This window comes from Falco rusticolus, chromosome 13 (assembly GCF_015220075.1).
Source record: "Falco rusticolus isolate bFalRus1 chromosome 13, bFalRus1.pri, whole genome shotgun sequence".
NCBI classification, from domain to species: domain Eukaryota; kingdom Metazoa; phylum Chordata; class Aves; order Falconiformes; family Falconidae; genus Falco; species Falco rusticolus.
This window is the reverse complement of record NC_051199.1, coordinates 23754560-23773663: the sequence shown is the minus strand read 5'-3', so window position 1 is coordinate 23773663 and position 19104 is coordinate 23754560. Positions and strand designations below refer to the sequence as shown.

The 19104-nt window shown below is 39.7% G+C and overlaps 1 protein-coding gene across 2 annotated transcripts in view; it reads left to right on the top strand.

Moving 5' to 3' along the window:
• Positions 1-19104, top strand: part of NLGN1 (neuroligin 1) — a 327166-nt gene that overhangs the window by 6134 nt on the left and 301928 nt on the right. For both annotated transcript variants that reach the window (XM_037406769.1, XM_037406768.1), the window contains exon 2: positions 6230-7035. In XM_037406769.1, the coding sequence (XP_037262666.1) occupies positions 6543-7035 (493 nt within the window). In that variant the 5' untranslated portion in view covers positions 6230-6542. The remainder of the gene's footprint in view (positions 1-6229; positions 7036-19104) is intronic.

Here is a 19104-nt window from a genome sequence, read left to right as displayed (position 1 = left end):
TTTCTCATATGATTAACCCCAGCGCACCAAGGGTTACCCACAAATATATATCAGGTAATGAACTTAGTTACTAATTCTATAGCTATCACCTGCAAGAGACAACAAAAGAACACTTAGTTTCAAGGGCCTTTGGATGGGTTCTAGTATACTCTTGTTGGAGTGATCAGATGGGAAGCATGTGCATAGAGTGTTAATTGAAGCAAGTTAAATCCACTTGACTTTATGATATACAATATGCAGGTTTCAGTACTGAAGATCTGAAATTGGAAACATCAGGGATAATTTTTCCTCTGGTATGACCTCTGATTAACATGAGTTCAGTTGAATTTCTACAGTAGGTCAAAAAACCTTCATGTCCCAAAGCACACTGCACACATCAACAGAATCGCCATTTGATCGTTTGGCTGAATAGTTACAGTACTCAAAAGCAAGTATGATGTGTGGTCCATTTAAGAGTTAACCGTAAGCTGCTAAAAGGAATAAAGGTTCACTTCAGTGCCCATTATATTCCAAGCCAGTGCATCTGTCATTTTTAATTTAAATCTGTATTACTTAGCTGTCTAAAACTTTACACATAAGTGACAGAGTTACCCATTCTTTCTGTTATGGGTAAAATCACCATTTCGTTACCTACTTACTGTGCAAAATGTCAGACAGCTATAGTCCACGTTAAAAAATTGTAGCCAACTTCTGGTAATATAAACAATTACTTCAGCTAAGAAGTAGAACTGTTTTAAGAAAATGATTTATTGATACGCGTAAATGGAAGATGATGAGACTTAAGTGACCTTCTTCTTCTCATAGGTTTAATTTGTCTAATTCAAAAACAGCTTAACAGAAAATTATGATCAGAAGCCTTCCTATTTTGGCAAACTAAGTTGCAGAAATTATTTAAAGGGATCTTTTGATCATGAAAATGCTAATTAATAATGAGTTAGCATTAGTGAATGTTCCCACTAACAGGGAAGAACAAAAATATAGCGAAGCTGAGAACCGCATGATAATTTAAATGAGTCTTATAACACCTACTCAGTTCAATTCAATTTTTCACTGATTTGCACTACACTGCATTGAATAACATATTTAAATATTGTATTTTTTACTAATTTAGTTGTAAAGGTTTTATGTACCAAACATAACATTAAATAAAGGTAAATGTGAGACTGGCACTGAGGAGTCAATCTCTCTGACCTGGGAGTGATACATTTACACAGCTTGTAGCATCTGGAGATCCTCACCACTGGGATGTTTGTGGACCCATGTAGCATAACAGTTGTAATCTCATACTACTGTGGGGTGGGACCACAAGCCCATTAGAATAATGTCTTGGTCATACCTTTGCTGGTGGTCTCAGCAAAGGCTGTGCATCTCAGTAGGGTTGGATTTGTCGCTGCTTTCTGGAACTTCCAGACCTTCTCTCAGGTGGAGGAGATGCTGGCATGTGGGAGCTAACCAAACCCCACCAGAGCTGTACTCTTCTGAGGTGTATGTGTTCAGGATTGCAGTCCTCTTCCGTTATAATTTCATACACCTATTTTTTTAAATGCAGGTAGTTTATTTCTCGAACTAAATACACGTAAATCTCTTCTCTTCACCAAGTATTTATGGAAATACCCAAGAGCAGGGTCTGTTTCAAAATCTTTACTAATACATAGAAAATATGCTGTAGTTGACACAATGCTTCCCTTTGCTAACTTGAAACATGAAAGAAAAGATGGGGAGTTCTATGATGCATCTCTTGAGGATTTGTCTGATCGTGTTTACAATTGGCATGTCACACTGACCTAGTGTTCACCCTGGGTCAGAGTCTTTCCTTTAATGGCTTCTGTTCCACTGGCCATGTTCCTTTTTGGCATTGTAGTGTATTTTAGAACACGGATTTCTTTTTAAAGACACGAAACATCTTTAGGCTCTTCGTTCTAAGTAGAGACTGTTGTAAGTGAAAATGGATGCAAATGTAGTTGGTTCTGCAAAATAGCATTTATGTTTTGAAATGAAGTGGCATTGTGTGGCGTTCAACACTCTTACAATCACTTTCTATGAATATTTGTGCAATTGGGATTTACTAGCCAAACTGAGGTGGAAAGGAATTTTTCAGCATGAATATCAAATCACAGAGTATATCTTCAGCTAAAAAGAAAACAGCCGGTGGTGTAAAGATATCATAACAGTACCTTTTACATGTGCTGAAGCTGGAAAGTGGCCAGAAGTCTTGGGTGCCACTAAAGTTTTTAATAAGCCATTGGAGCTATTGCCAGGTGGTGCAGTTCAAGACATCCCTTGAGATCTGGAGCTCTGTGCACGAGTAACAAAGAGGAGTTTAGCTGCTGCAGTTTGCAGCAGATGTGACCTGTTGTGGGATGCCCTATGTCATTGGAAATGCAAAGATGCGCTGAAGTTATCTTGCATTGTTCGCTCCTCGGCATACTAAATGCCTCTCTAAGGTATGTCGGAATCTGAGCTATGAAGTAATTTAAATTCAGAAAGGAAGATAATAAAATAATAGATGATAGAAAAAGCCTCTACATAGTATAGTCTGTTCCAAAGACCATGAAAGACTTTATCAAATACCTTTTACAGTAGAATTCATTTGTGTTACCACAGGGAACAATTGTGATCCTCACATCTAGACAATAATAAAATCTGAAAATGTTTCTCCTCCTCCTGCTCAGATCCACAATATTTTGACGCTGAACTTGTCCCGAATTGATCATCATTACTTTTTAGTTTACTCTCCTGCCCGTCTTCCTGATCATTCCTGCTCCTGTTTATTGCTTCTCTTTCTTTCCATTGATTCCCGTTGAGGCAAGTCAGATACCAAGGGAAAGCCCTACGCGGATCACTTACTGGAGGACTAAGGAAAATTTTGTTTAACATTGTCTCAACAAGTAAGACAAGTTCGAGGCCAACTTGCCTGCTTGCCTTTCCACCTAGTGCTCAAAATAAAATTTTGGCATTAAACTCTCAAGATTTTTGATGAATCTCAGGTTTTTTATTTGTTTGTGTTTGTAATCTTACAGCTTCAGAGCAGGCTTGAATGTTTGACCCCTCAGTCTCAAAAAACACCTCCCCCCACACACCCCCACCCCCACCCCCCCGTTACTTAGTTGTGTAAAAAGAAAGGCTGGGGGGGGGGGCGGGAAATCCAAAATTCAAGTTGCAAATACAATGAAAATCTGTTGATTCCAATTCTTCAAGTGCTTTTCAATTTACTGCCCTGTATAACCTATAAACCCAACCACTGAAGCTAGCTGCTGCCTGATAGTTAATTTTTTAGGAATAGCCAAACACAGCATTGAGTTCTTACCTTTTTAGCCTCCTGTCTCAGTCGTAGAGTAAAAGCACCTCTCCTATGATACAGGCTGAGAGAGCTGGGGTGCTTCAGCCTGGAGAAGAGAAGGCTCTGGGGAGACCTTGGTGCAGCCTTTTAATACCTGGAGGGGCCAGCAAGAGAGCTGGAGAGGGGCTCTTTACAAGGGCGTGTGGTGATAGGACAAGGGGTGATGGCTTAAGGCTGAAAAAGAATACATATAGATTAGATATAAGGAAGAAACTTTTTACCCTGAGGGTGGGAGGCGCTGGCCCAGGCTGCCCAGAGCAGCTGTGGGTGCCCCGTCCCTGGCAGGGCTCAAGGCCAGGCTGGACGGGGCTGGGGGCAACCTGGGCTGGGGGGAGGGGGCCCTGCCCGGGGCAGGGGGCTGGAGCTAGGTGGGCTTTAAGGGCCCTGCCAACCCAGACCAGTCTGTGATTCTATGAAAACCTTCTCCATGGGAGGCAAACCAGAACTTTAGATCACAGCAGAGCTGTTCAGCTGCAATGACAAAACAGCTAATAGACAAGCTTAAAACTATAGCTCAGCTCTAGGATTTGGGTCGAATTTATATTTACATTGAATTTACCACTTTAGGTATCAAAAGCGTATTAAAAAGTTGTCTTGGATCTGAAAACAGGTCTAAGTTTTTTTGAGTGAAAGTGTTAAGTGAGTTATTAGTAGTATCTTGGTAATTTTCCCCATTGAACCAGCTCAGCAGCTTGAAATGAAAAGGATGCTATTTGGCACAGCTATGTTGAATTTTGTTTGTCCTCAGACCTTCCCCAGACAATGTAAATTAGCAGGAGGTCTACTTAAGATTAAGTTCTCACTATTTACAAAGTTGAGAAAGAAAAGAGAGTACAGATTTCCATTCCTGACAGAAAAAAACAAAACCAAACAACAAACCCCTGTGGATTTTAAGACCTTGTGGAAAAGGTTTAAATCTGTGGAGGTTTTTGACTACCACTAAGGAATAATCTACCATCTTTCCATGACTTATTGTACATCAACTCAGAAAAGCAAAGTTGTACTAGGTGCCTTCTGCTCTGGCACCTGCTTATGTACTCCGCCTTTACTATTTCGCAAGTAATATCCTACTCTCTTCAAAATTTGAGATGCAACAAAGCAACAGTCTTCCCAAAGGCAATTGTCTGCATGCCATTCTGTGTAAGTTTATTGAACTACATGCAAACACGTACATCAAGTTTGGGGAATTATTTTCTGCAGCTAAATTGGTGTGTTTCCAGCAAATGGTGAGAATCTGAAGCTGGAGAATAAAGGATATAAGCTTGTTTGTTAATGCAGTTTCACAGTGAAGGTGTTAGAATTAGCAGAGAAAGAAAGGGAGAGAGAAAATTGCGGAAAAGCTTCATCTATCTCCTTATTGCCTCCTGAGATAGATTGTTCAGAGCTAAAGGAACACTAGACATGAACCAAATCTCCTGCTGTCCTATATAGCTTTTACAATCTCCTTTTTAATAACCCAAACTGCAGGGTAGTCTGACTATTAGACAAGCCGTTCTTTTGAATTCTCTCTACAATGTGTATAGACATGATAAAAAAAAAAAAACAATTCTCATTAAAGCTGCCAATGCTGTTTCAAAAGCAGGTGGTTTAAAATGTTTCCTATACAAAGCAAAACACATTTCTTGTGCATTATACACTGCTTAATAGGGAGTGTAAGATCACACTGCTATGTTGTGTATAACACTGCATCTTAAATAATAGGATTTTGTAAGTCGTGTTGGAAATATGTTTAACATGAATATGGAAGATATAATGATATGCACTGAGCAATTTTCAGAAGTGCTGGAACACAGCCTTGTGTGACAACCTCTGAGCGAAAGTAGTTGAAAATAAGATCTGGAATTTGAGATTATACAGTCTCTGATCCTAACATTTTTTTTTCTAGGATATTGTTCAGTCAGCGTGTGGGTATATAAAAGATAAGATTTCTACTGCCCTATGGGAACTTTTATTGTTTATGTTATAAATTAAGGACGGTAGGGATTGAGTACATTCATCATGCATTTTCATTTTTCATTAAAATCAGTAGTTTATAAGGAATGCAGGATTGGTCTGAAGTAAAAACCGTGATATACAGCTCCATCCCTGAACGGGCTGTTCATATCCTTTTCCAAATCTGTTTTGAAAAGAAAACCAAACTAAACCAAACCACTGAGGTCCAGTTATACTCCCGTGCAAATTCAGAGTTTGCCATTCACTTCAGGGGGAGCAGATTTTGGCCTTTCGTTGATGTGAACATTTCACTCTGGAGGTGTTTTTCATCAGAAACTTGTGGAGTAAGAAAACCATATCAAGTGTGGTAATTCAGGTTATCATGAATAAGCACAGTAGTTCGTGTTATCCTTACAAATATGTTCCAGTTGCCTTGATGTTTTTATCAGAAGTTGTATTTCAAAATGAGCAAAAAAAGTTTGTATTTATCATAATCTGCTTTTGATGAAATAAAATGCCTTTGAGTCTTCAGTATGCCTGTCTATATTAATTTCACTATCTTCTGCTTTAAGAAATAATTACTTTCATTTTGATAAATCAACCTGTGCAAACAAGGTGAAAATTGATTATGAGCTGATTAAGTTAAAATATTAACATAAACACTTATGTAATGGAGCCTGTCAGCAAAGTGCTTACCCTTAAAAAGGTGAATTTAAAACTGTATTTTCTGTGAGTCCTGTTTCTTCTAAAAAAATCTCTATAAATTCAACAGGTGACATTATAGATAATCCCGTAATCAGTGCTTCACCCACCATTTCATGGACCCATAAACTACTACAATTTTACTTACATGACTCTAGCAACTATTAATGTATGTAAATAACTTGTGAAACATCTAGTTATCACTCTGCTCATATTAGCTCTTTCATACTAATGATTTATTTTCATTTTCTCCAGGATATAGACCTGCGGCTAACTGGATTTGATTTATAAGAGGGGATTCTGCAGTAAATGGCTGCTCTCTTCATATTGCTGCTATGGAAAACAGAATTGTCAATAGGATGTAGTCTGATAAATAGTGCTGAGTGAAGATGCAGCTTCAATAAGTGTGAAATCAATGGAAGATACTTACCGCATGAAAAGCCTTTTGAGATTTTTCTGACAGGCACCTATTTAGGAAACTTGATCCGTTTCCTTCAGTTGCCCTGTTTTTACACCAGTGGATACAAATCAGATTGCTTCATTGTAGTTACACAACTAATGTGGGACCATGGCCTTTCCAAGATCCGTGTGGCTGAACTGTGTATGGAGAGCGATGATAGTCCGCCTGTTACACATGGGATTGAATGCCACTTTTGCTTTTTGTATACTTGGATTTTTGCTTCACGCTGCAGCTGTGTCCTCCCAAAAATTGGATGATACCAACCCAGTGGTGACCACCAACTTTGGCAAGATAAGAGGGATTAAGAAGGAACTTAATAATGAGATTCTGGGGCCCGTTATTCAGTTTCTTGGGGTTCCGTATGCTGCCCCTCCAACAGGGGAGCGCCGCTTCCAACCTCCTGAGCCTCCATCTCCCTGGGCAGATATCAAAAATACCACTCAGTTTGCTCCAGTGTGCCCCCAGAACATTATAGAAGGCAGGCTGCCTGAAGTCATGCTTCCCGTGTGGTTTACTAATAACTTGGATGTAGTTTCCACCTATGTACAAGATCAGAATGAAGACTGCCTCTATTTAAATATCTATGTCCCAACTGAGGATGGTGAGTTAATAGCAGGCAAAACAGGGAGATCTTTCTATTTTCCTGTTCTACGTTCTAACAATATTAATTCACGTGTACTGGTAGCACGCATGGCTTTCTTTGTTTGCATGCCAGCATATTACATGTATGCATGCTGCTTTTCTGTGTTTGCATCTGTCCTTGGGTTTTGTATTTGGTTTGGTTTTTTTTTTTTTCTTTTTCTTTCCGTCTACACTCATTTTTTTTTCTCCCACAGCACGTGTATTTTTAGGTCAAAGTTGGTACCTAATTCTCATTGCCACCCACTGACTTCTGGGAAGATGCATCAACATCTTATCCATTGCATGTGCAGGCACAACAAGTTGAGAATCTTCCACACCTAATAAAGCAGGTCATATTTAAGTTAGATAGTGGTGTTGCATGCTCCTACTGTCTGTGATGGAGCTCCATGTTATTTTCTAGTCTTCTATTCATTTTTCAGTCAAAAGAATATCCAAGGAATGTGCCAGAAAACCCGGCAAGAAAATTTGTAGAAAAGGAGGTATGTATAAAGTGGACAAAAAAAAATACGGGGGAAAGATCGAAACCTTGCAAAGGAAGAACGAATAATACAGCTGAAAGAGGCTGATTTGCTGATGCTATGAAGTGAACTGTTAGGAACTCTCTTGTCCTAATGAAGCTAGAAAGGTATTCAAAGAGAGGACTGTGTACAGCAGATGAGAAGATAACATTTGTAAAGCCTGAACTCAGTTGCACCTGCTCATCTCTCTTGCACTATCTCATACTGACCTTATTGGCAGCTTCTCTCTCTCGGCCTCGTGGTTCAGAGGAGTGCCTGTCACTCGTACGTAGAGACGGTACATTGCATATGCGTGCATAGGAGGTAGCTCGTATGCCTGGGGCTGTTGCCACTGAAGTTGCTGGCACAGCTCCGCAGCTCTGTATTCCAGTGGTGTAGCGTAATGGCTGTGATGTATTATGGCAAAGCAGAGCTGAAAATCTGCATTGCCTTTCTACGTGAGGCACCTTGTTTTCTTGGAACAGTGAGAACTTTCCTGAAATGCAGATGTGCAACTTTTTTTCATTTACATGCTTCTAAGAGTGAGCGTTGATTTCCTTTATTATGTGATTACAGCTCTCTTTGTAAAACTGAGAATCTCTTAATAGGGTTGTAGGGAAATGTTAAAATATTGTGACATGGTACATTGGAAACTAAGGCTGCTTTTGGAAGCTTTGGAAACTTGGCTTCTACACTTTTCGTGTTAGATAGTATTGGAGAATTTGCAGATTTCACTGTGAACATTTGCAAATTCCCAAAGCAATTGGTATGTGATGTAGAAGGTATATTTTCATACTGATTTAAAGTATTAGTGGAAAGTACTGATTTTGTACTATACACATTTGTTTTACATCAATTATTTTTCTGTATCATTTTCTTTAAAATGATGTGTTAATAGCTGGACTACATTTGAATCTAGAATACTTTTTAAGGTAAACAAAGAGTAGTGTGGACGTACACTGTTGCTCATTAGCAGTAATCCATATTTTTTGTATCAGTTGCTATTCCAGAATAAATACATTTTAGGAAAGTGTCATAGTAGGAAGTTGCTTAGAGTTGGGTGAAATTGAACTCTGTAAAGCCTGTATTAGGTTTTTAAGGTGATATCTAGACATCTAAATGAAGGTGGCCTTATTTTCCAAGGTTTTTGCTCTTGTAGCTCCTACTGACTGTTGGTTGTTGCTAGTTGTTAACTATTAATTGTTAATTATAGTTGCTCAGTGTATGCTTTTTTAGATGTCTAAACCCACTTTCAGTGACTTTGGGCAGTTTGTTTGTAAAGTGTCAGGCTTTGAGGCAACAGCTAATGTTTTCTATTGGGGAGTTTTTGCTCAGTGCTGTAAAAATACAATTGCTTGAGCTGGATTCCCAAAGTCTGAAACAAAGATAATCAGGGTACTCTGAGCAACGTCATTTCTTCACACATCATTCAAGTTAGAATAGCTGCTGTCATTTATATGCATTCAATTAACGTGCAGTGCTGCAGCAGTTATTACGCAGTTCATCAAGCATGTGTAATTAGCTGAGCAACTTTCACTTCCTATCACCCAGACACTGATTCACAAAGTCATAAATAAAGATGCAGATCTCCATCATTGTTCTCAGAGAGTATCTTTTCCTATGAGAGAATATTAAAAAAAATATTAGAAAAATAGCAAAAATAAAGGGCAGGAGAGCCCAGTAGATGAGAAAGTCATGTTTATTGTCCTGCGAGCCAGAAGGAGAATAGAGAGAGCTATTTGAAATTCAGTAGGTACCTTTCCAGTTAAATTCATTGCACAGAGAGCACAATAAAAGGCAGCAGAACCTACCTTTTCCCTTTGACAAGTGCAGAGAATGCCTGAATACCTTCAGCCGGGGCAGCTGGCATAGCTGTAGTAGTCTTTGTTCCCCAGGTAACTCATGTTTTACTCCCCTGTATACAACCTAAGGTTATGCTTGGCTTGGTTTGCCCCCATACCTCGTAGTAAAAGGGATTGTGTTGTAGAACGAAGTTGCAATACAGTCGCAGCATCTTAGCAGCCACAGCAGCATGGAATAGCATTGGTTTTGTGTGAGAAAGAAGGCAGGCCCAATATTCTCTCTTTTACTGGATTTTTAGGTTGCAGGCATTTAATTACATTTAGTGATGAAAATTACTGGAAAGAGAAAATGCGAAAACAAGAGGCAGACCTTTACACCATCTTTTTAATTAAGAAAGGATATCTAAATTCGAAGTGTCTGAACCAACAACCATATGCTATCATATATATGGTTCCATTCTTTCTTGTTACATGAAATACATTGAATAATAAAATTATAAATAAATTAGCACCTATGCTTAATTGTCAGTTGAAGGACATGACAAAATTCAGAATTTTGAAGAACAGGGAGTAATCTGATGAAGGTAGGTGCAGAAACGAGAGGAATTTATCCACGTGTCACACTGGAGATTGCAGCGAGCATGATAACCATCAGCACCCGCGGGTGGGTGCCCACGCCGCGGGCATGGCAGAGCCATGGGCTGGAGCTGGGGGAGAAGGAACGAGACAGTACAGCAAATATGGATGCCTGTGCTTCAGCATACTTCATCTTCAATTTACTGATCAATAGATAAAGAAAGATGATCTGGTTTTGTGTCTTTTGCTTCAGGTACGCGAAGGTCAGAGGTTGCTAATTCCGTTATGGGGATGCCTACAGGCAGAAACCTCTCTGTTTGCCAGGGCTGGTTTTAGAAAAGCTGTGCAAAGGCATCCGATTCATTCAGTGTTGGTGTTTTAGAGGCTAGACTCCATAATTCTGAATCTTAATAGAACCTAGGTTATATTGTAGGTAACACCGTTTTACTGACTGATATAAATTATATTGTTGATTTTGTGGTATTTCCTGAATTTCCTGAAAAACTTTTGCATTGTTTCTAGGGAATACCTGAATAGTTTTGCACTCTGGTATTTCAGGTCTCTCTGACTTTATAGTCAAAGCAAAAGTATTTTACTTGGGATCTGGAATGGTACGCGGTAGGACAGGGTAATTTACAATCCCTGAGGGGGTCTGCACATCCTGCTTAAGCTGCATGTCTGTGTTTGTTTAATATTCTATGTTCATTTCTGTGCGTTGTAACAGTTTGCACCATGAATTTCCTACTTTAATGACAACTACGTAAAGAAAATTTGAAAGAGATCACTAATATGACCACTAAAAGAAGCCCCAGGTATTGTGTGTTCAGCTCGTGGGATGATAGCATGCACTGTCTTACGAACCTGTACTGAAGCCTTCACATTGCCTGCAGATATCGTAATGCGAAAATGTGGAGGTGTACTTTTTGTAGAGAGTATGATATAGACTCAATGCTATGGAACTAGGCACAGGCAGTTTTGGATACATTAGTATCTGTAGGAGAACTGGGGGTAGAATAAGGAAAGAAATCACTTGATCCTTACTTCTATGTTCAGGAATTAGCAGTGGCTATCAGGAGACTGCCCAACATCAGTGACTTCTTCACATTTGGTTTCTGTTTCTTATTCTAGTCGATGCAGTGAATAAATTTAAAATGCAAAGAATCATGATCTGAACTATCTCATTTGAGAGTGTAGGATTAGACAGCTCTATTAATATTTATGCCTCCTAATGGGCTACTTGATTTTTCAGAGCAAAGCTCCCAACACCATACTTTCTGGGTTATGGCTGTGGTTACTGTGGATGCGTAGGTACATATATACATACATACAAATACATTCTTGGAAATGAAACACAAATCACGGTGCTATAGTCTCATCCTGCTTTGATCATTGTTGTTTTCAATAGAGAATATGTTACATCAGTAGTGATTCTTAAATGGCACTGATAAATTCAAGGCTTTTAAGCTTAGCAATATGAAATATTTTTTACAAATCTAAGCAGAAATTTAGCCTGTTACCCTGTGTTTCTGTTGGGTGTTGGTTCCAATACTCCATTTAACTATCCTAGAACTGTTTACTTGTCATCCAATTTTGGAAAAGAGAAATTCATGCAATGTGTGCAGTTCCTATGAACTTCATTAAATGAACTTCTTTCTGTATACCTGTTTCAGTTCTGAAATCAACCAGAAAAAAAACAGGCTGAGACCTGTGAAAATGTGTATTTCCACTGGCAAAATTTGTCAATCAATTAACAGATGCCTTTTTTTCTAAATACGCAATGTAGAAAATAATACCAAAGTACCAGACTTGTAGATGGCTTATTGTCAAAAATTATTGAAATATTATTTCTCTATGGCCATATAAAACAGTATAAAATCTCAGGTGTGAGCCTCTGTCACTGTACACTGAGCTATGTCAAAATATGTTGCATTGCCATTGGGCTAAGAACATGCGTTCACAGACCCCTGCCAGGGCGCATGGTGCCTGAGAGTGAGTGCCAAAGCCTGCAGAGGTACCTTCATGCATATTTTGGTGTACATCGACCATTTTGAAGGATCTATATCTTCATTAGGCCACTTTGGAGATTCGTGACAAATTATTTGCTTGTAGTATGATTGTGTCAGTCGTTGCCTGTACACATTTGAAATTTTTCCCCCTTTCACCCTCGCTGGCTCCTGGCTGAAGAGCCCGCATCCTTGTTCTGGCTTTGTGAGGCCAAAGCTCATCTGTGCGGTATCAGCGGGCACAAATGCAGTCCATAATCCTGAACTCCCATGCTATGCACTAAGACGCCAAGATTGTTCTTTTTCTATTCCTTTTTGAAGCACTGTATTCCTGTTTCTCATTCCTCAGATACCACTGCGGCATTTCCTATTATACTAGTAATACATGGAAAAAGATAATGAAGCAAACATTGTCTTGTACAGACCTTTTCATCCTTTCACAATCTAAAGCTGTTAGTGTCAGTTAGCAGCATTTTTCAAAGATATGCAGTAGGTTTATGTCATATTTGAAATAAAATAAAATGCTTAAACTCTGATGTACTTCCTCCAGTCCTCTTTCAGGGTGAGCCAATGCTTGACAATACAAGACTTCGCAGACTGCATTTTAAGACTCCAGTCATCTTAAATGCCATCAACACTGGTCAAAGTCCTCTGTAAATGTCTGGTTGTTTGGGCTCTGGGCTTTTGCTGACCACGCAGTTGTCGTGCTGTCATTGCCTTGTTCATATACCTTGACAGTGCTTATAGCTCTAACAGGTCTTAAATTCTGATCTAATTCCATTCCTTGTCCATTATTTTACTGCTTGCTTTTCATTTTCTACATCCTCCCACACACAGGCTCTAAAATAGTACTGATAGCCTGATAATACTAAGTCAGATAAAACTGGTTTGTGCTTCTTCCCCTGGCCTTTCGTGGGTTGGACCAGTTGTACTCAGTAAACAGCTGCGAGATGGTTTTCCCTTCAATTTGCTAGTTTCTAATTTATCGTTTAAAGCCAGAATGGATAAATATTATAAAAATTAGCTACATTGGTATATTTGTATAGGTTCAGAGAAACATTTCAGGAACTCATATGACTTTAGGATAACTATTTTTTCCCTCTTGCTTTCCATGCCATTGTTCCCCATTGTTTGCTCATCTCTGTGTTCATGCTCTTCATTTCTTTGTCTCCTTATAAAACACACGGATACAAATAGTTTTAGTAATCTTGGCATAGTTTTTTAAGCTTGAAACATGATGCTTACATGTGTCAAACCATTGTTAAGGATCATCTCAATTATAACGTTAATAATCTGCTTATAACTCGAATATTGCTCCAGTACAATTTCAATTTTCTTCAAATTCTTTTCACTTATAATTCTTCAGCCCTCTTCATTTTTACTTACTTTATGTTGTCAAATTTACATGTCTTCTCTACTTTGATATGTATAGTATTATTAACTATAGTCTGCATTCAGAACCCAACTGCTTTAATGAGCTTAACAGAAATGAGATTTGTTTTCAGGATATCAAACCATTTCCTTGTGTTTTAATATTAATGTCTCTTATTTCACTTTCTCGTACTTGTAATTATGATTTATCCTGTAAAGAAGCAGCACGGAACAATACAAGGCTAAGGGAAGTGGGGCAAAGCTGACTTGAAGCTGCATTTGCACCCATGTGCCAGTGCATTGCTGGGACCAGCGTGGTCACTGGCTGGAATCAGAGCTGCCTCAGGGCTGCTCGGGGTGCAGGCAGAAATTGCAGGATGCATGGAAATGGCATAGTGCAGATGCGGCAGCTGATTTCCCCTTCCAGAGTTTTACCAAAGTGTTTTGAAACATTTCAGCAGCAACAGTAAATCATGTTGCTAATTCTTCTGTTGTGGGAGCTCTTTTAATACCCCTTTATGCTATCAGAGCAGTAATCGGAATCTGCCCTGGCTGAATTTTCTATATGATTTTTATTGAGGGTGGCTTTTGCCTTTCCTATTCATACAAATAGTACAGTCAAGACAGAGTAAGTTGAGTCTTAGGAATGTGCTTGTGGAGAAGGAAAGTTACCCGACTGAAGAACTTTGGGTTCTTCAGCTGATAAAGATCTGGAAGAAGTTCCTTTATTGAAATACCATGGCCTTGTAAAGGTCTGTCAACCAAGGGGGATGGAGGGAAAATAAATCTTCTGCAGGGTTTCTGTCTCAGCAGTGGTATAGCCAGTAGATTTGACCCAAAAGACACATTTTGGGAGATCATAGCCGGTATGACTGCTAAGCTTTAGCAGCAGCTGTGCTGGAGTGCTGTGCCCTGAAGGAAGGCTCGCAGTCCCACAGCAGCTGTCAGGGACCTCCTCTGCATGTGGACCTTTTCCCAAGTACTTTATGGTGGTCCAGGATCTGTCCCTTTATGTTGCAGAGGGATCAGAATACAGTTTGTATGCTGTTGTGGGCACTATTCACATCTTCTTTCTCTCGACAGCAATTTACAATTCAGTGTGTTGTGAGATGCTGAGTTATCATGGGATTATTAGGTTTGAGCTACACTGATGTCAGGGGTTTTAGATCAGGCCCTGCAGAGGCAAAGTACTGAGGTATCTTGATATGGTTTAATATTTGTTTAAATATTTTTTTTACTCTTTATTTTATAATGTGTGGAAAATCATATATGTAGTGTATATATGTATATATAGAGAGATAGCTAGTAAGGCAAAAACTATAGGAGAGAGACAGCCATTTATTATTTGTATTTGTTTTCTGGAAAGCTTCCATTTGTTAAATTTCACCCTTTTTGTAAAGGCCTTCTTTAATTATTAGCTGAAAATCAGGTATTTATGTAATTACCATAATTATATCTACACATCTAGTGTACTTGCAATTATTTCATTAAAGATTGTAATTATTATACAATTATAGGGGATAATGACGTCCTTGTAACATGTTGCAGAAGCCCTAATTAAATGGTGGCATAAATGAATTGGAAGTGATTTTGAAGTTTTGAATATTGTTTTATCAGAAATATCAGAAGTGATTCATCCATATTATGAACTGGCAGTAAAACCCCTCCAAAGTTATTTTGAGAAAAGATTTCACAGAGCTCATGGAAAAGGATTTGTCTCTGTTGCCTTTTCTGTCTTCACTTTCTGTTCTCTATATTCTTACACCTAAAAACTGTGCAGATTTTTAATGGAAAGGTGCATTGTGTAAGAAGATTGCACAGCTTGCCGAATCTTTCTAGAAGGCTCAGTGCAGAGCAAATAGGATCTATGTGCAAGCACAGTCTGTACTTACACATCCCTCTTCTATACAGAGGGAAAACCCTATGCAACAGTTGGTTCAAGATGATGAAAAAGGTCCACGAAATTTAAGGGGGTTTTCATTTTATGCTGAGTTTTAATGATCTGCTTCTACATTAGAACATCCAAATAGTGTGACTGCAGGTGTTTGGGAAAGAGGAAAAAAATTCCTTGTGTAGCATGGATCCATGTGATGCCAACCACATGAAGCACAGCAGGTGGACTAAGCAGCACTGATACCGAGGAACCCTATGGAGCGTCTCCCTCTCTCTCTTCCAGAGTGGGTGGGGAATGACGGGCAAGGACAACATATGCCAGAATCTACCAAAACCTCAGGATTCCAGATTTCTCACCCTCTGTCATGTCAACCTTCTGTAGTGTGCAGATGATCTCTCTTCCTTCAGTTAATTTGAAAAGTCATGGAAAATGGCAGTACTGCATATATAATTCTACGGCTTATTTTATCATTCTGTTTTTTTCACTTCTAATGCAGTGTGTTCTTAAGTGATGGGTGTACAACAGTGTACCTATGGCATGACTGGCAGCCACGCAGCCACCCTTACCATGACATCTGCCTCGGTTTTGCTTCTCAAAGCCAGCACCCCGCTGCCGGGCTGAGGCTCTGGGCAGGCTGGAGCTACATGCAAACCAGCTGGAGGGGCCTCCCATCTCCCTTGCACCCGGCTGTTTACCTCCCACCTGCCAGCTGGGACTCCTGCTCCAGGCTTTGCTCCCAGTTTTGTTAGGGGAATGACTCATGCACATTCTTCCCAGTTACTTTAGATGAGTTCAGGCAGAGTAGACAAACCTGTTTAATTCACTTAATTCACGTCAGCTCATTTTTGCCCAGGCCTGATTAAGGAGTGTTTTCGGGGTCTACTCTAATGCAGAATTTTAATGTCACACAAAAGGACAGACACAAAGCTCCAAGGGGCAGGAGATGCCTTACTGTGCCCCACGCTGAAGAAAGACCATCCATGGCCTGGAAAAGAGCTCCCTGTTTGTACCATCTTGTGTTAAGGTTCCTTGCTGTGGCAGCCAACACAAGAACTGGTTTGCTCATACGGTGGTTGTGCTTTTTGAAGGGCTTGCTGCCCTATAACCAGAAACCGAACATCACCGTTGCTGTCAAGGTGCCTTCCAGTCCCCGGCAGGGATGGTTTTAGTTTCTGCCAACGCTACTCTTTGTTTTTAGGTCTCTAATATATGAGTATTAATGTAGTGAACAGGCAAACAGGACACAGCATCCACCATTCAGCTGGATCTAGCTGAACCAATGAGAATTTGGTCCCTGAGAACCCTCATTCCCAAAGCAATCGTTTAAACAAGATGGCCCCAGCGGTAAGGGAATCTGAAATGTACGTTTATCTATGTGTAAGTGTATACGTATACAGTCAAACAGATTTGAAAGCTCAAAGGAAAGCTAGTACAATTTGTCTTACTTGATTGCAAGATAATATTAGGATCATATGTTTTCATATTTATTTTAAAGTGCCAATAAGGTTTTAGACTACTTTTAAAAATCTGAACGTAGTTGCTGAAGGCCAGATCTTCACGTAGGCCAAACAGAAGACTTTGCACATTTACCTGCTCTGAGGCTGCTTTTGTTAATGACAGTGCCACATGATTTATATAGCACTTTGGATCCATGAAATATTGCTGTGTGTGGCTGTTGTAGAGACAGGTTTGTTTTGGGAAATTTCACAAGAAACTGTCGGGCTATAAACCTAGGTATCACAGTCTTCGTCCTTTCCCTGTTTCTCTGTGATGCTAAACTCAAATGAAGTAGCTCGCCGTAAGAATTAATTAACAGCTGTGCTATATGGAACGGGAAAAAGAATCAAGTTTGTTTTCTACACTTTTCAGTCATTAACTGAGCTGTTCGCTAATGATAAATGGATTACTTTTGCTGGAAACAATAACTTTTGAGACAGAAAATAATTGCCATACTTAAGTACTGAAGCACCTGCAGTCTCTTTTATATGAAGTCTCCATAGATGAAGTCTCACATAAAGGAAGAAACAGAAGATGCATCGATTGTCTTTTCTTTAAAGTGCCATGAAACCCTTGATTAACTGGCAATTCTTGCAGTGTTGCAGTTGCGGTTCAAGTATTGAAGGTATTACCTGGCCAAAAACACATCATGATACCAGGTCATGGGTAATGGGTGCTTGAGTTTTATGGAGACGCAAATGATTGCTGAAGGATCACAGTAAAAATCATCCTTACCCCCACTCCATCCTGAATCTGGGCCTCTTAGCAGGAATCCCTTTCTGTGTGCATTGTATTCCGTGCTGTTTGTATGTGTAAGGAAACATTGCCTCTTGAGCTGTGAAACAGTCCTGTGTTTTTGACAGGCTGGTTTTGTTTCTTTTCCTGACGTCTGTGAAAGATGGCTGCCGAAATGTGCTTAGGCACGAGCGGGGCGTTTGCTTGCCAAGGTGAGCTGGGAGATAGAAGATGAGCTGAAAGAAGCAGGGAGGGGATCTGACAGCAAAGGCGCCTCCTGCCACACACGGCGAAGCAGGTGTACACTGCCAGGCAGCGTGCAAACCAGGCACAGAAATAGGATTAAAAGGCTCTTTACCTTTCGGCAAAATAAGACCAAAAAGAAGGCAGTGCACAATTTCACCGTGCAGTTTTTAGTGGCAGAAACTATTTTTCTCTCCAAAGTTTGCTAACATATATTAGGTGCTGTTTTTCTGCCTGGAGCTTAGACATACTCAACTACAAGTTAGTTTGGCTGAGTATCAGCACAACAAAGCAGCAGTCAAATGAGAGAGGAAGAAACAAATAATTTACAAGAAATGCTCCATATCCCTTCCACGCTTGATATTTGCACTGTGCAAGTGGTCTGGCTGTCACCCCTCTCCGTCCAGCACCTGGGCATGTGTTGGAGGACCTGTCACAAAATAGGTTTGACCTAAGGTAAAGCAAAGGCTAGCCCTGAATATTGCACAATTAAAAATAGATAAACTCAGCAGTAAATTGGATTTTGGCCTGTTGTTTGAATTATGAATATTCTTCTAAATGCTGTCACTTCCTTAAAGTTATACAGTGATTTCTTTGGAATCTTAAGTGACTTTGGGTTGAAACTCTGTGTGAGTGATTATCTGGCTCAGTGAATGCTGTTGTTGTTGTTAATAATTTTGGCTGTTAACCTCTTCACTGCTGAGATCTCTAAGTGCAGCGTGACATTGTGCTGGCACTCAGGAGCTAGAAAGGTTAAGAAGCCATTGAAACACATTCAGGAAATACAGTTTTCAGGCTGATGAAGTGCAAGCCTGGAAGAGAACAAAGAAATGGTAATAATAATTACATTTACTTTATGCTCGCCAAGGAGACAGTTTGAAGGAGAGCGGGCCACAGATAGTAGCTCATTTTTGGTTCTGCCCCCATTAGTTAAGTCACACTCCTGCTTTACTTCTGTAACCCCAGAAATGTGCTGTTTAAAACGTTCTGTTTAAACGGAGCTTGGTTGCAGAGGCACGATTTGACACAAACCCAAATGTCCCTTTCCAGTCATTCCGGACCTCACTAGCCTTTTCCCGTTCCCCCCCCCTCCTCCCCTGGCTAAGCAGCATCTGGTCCTCTCCCTCTGGTGAACTTGTGTGACTCTATTTCAAGTATAGATTTAGTTATTAAATCTGGAGATAAAGTATGGATCTGTTCCACTAATCAGATATTACAGTGATTAGAGCCATAGAAGTACTTGGAGAGATCAATTAGATTAGATTATCAAATCATTATAAGCAAACTCTTAAAGACAAAATGATCGAAAGTAATCTTGTGCCCCTCTATTTCTTTAGAGAGTATTTACACTCCTTTACGGTTTGTTTGCCTCTGCTTTATTTACATGTGTTAAGTCCGCAGTGGTGCCAA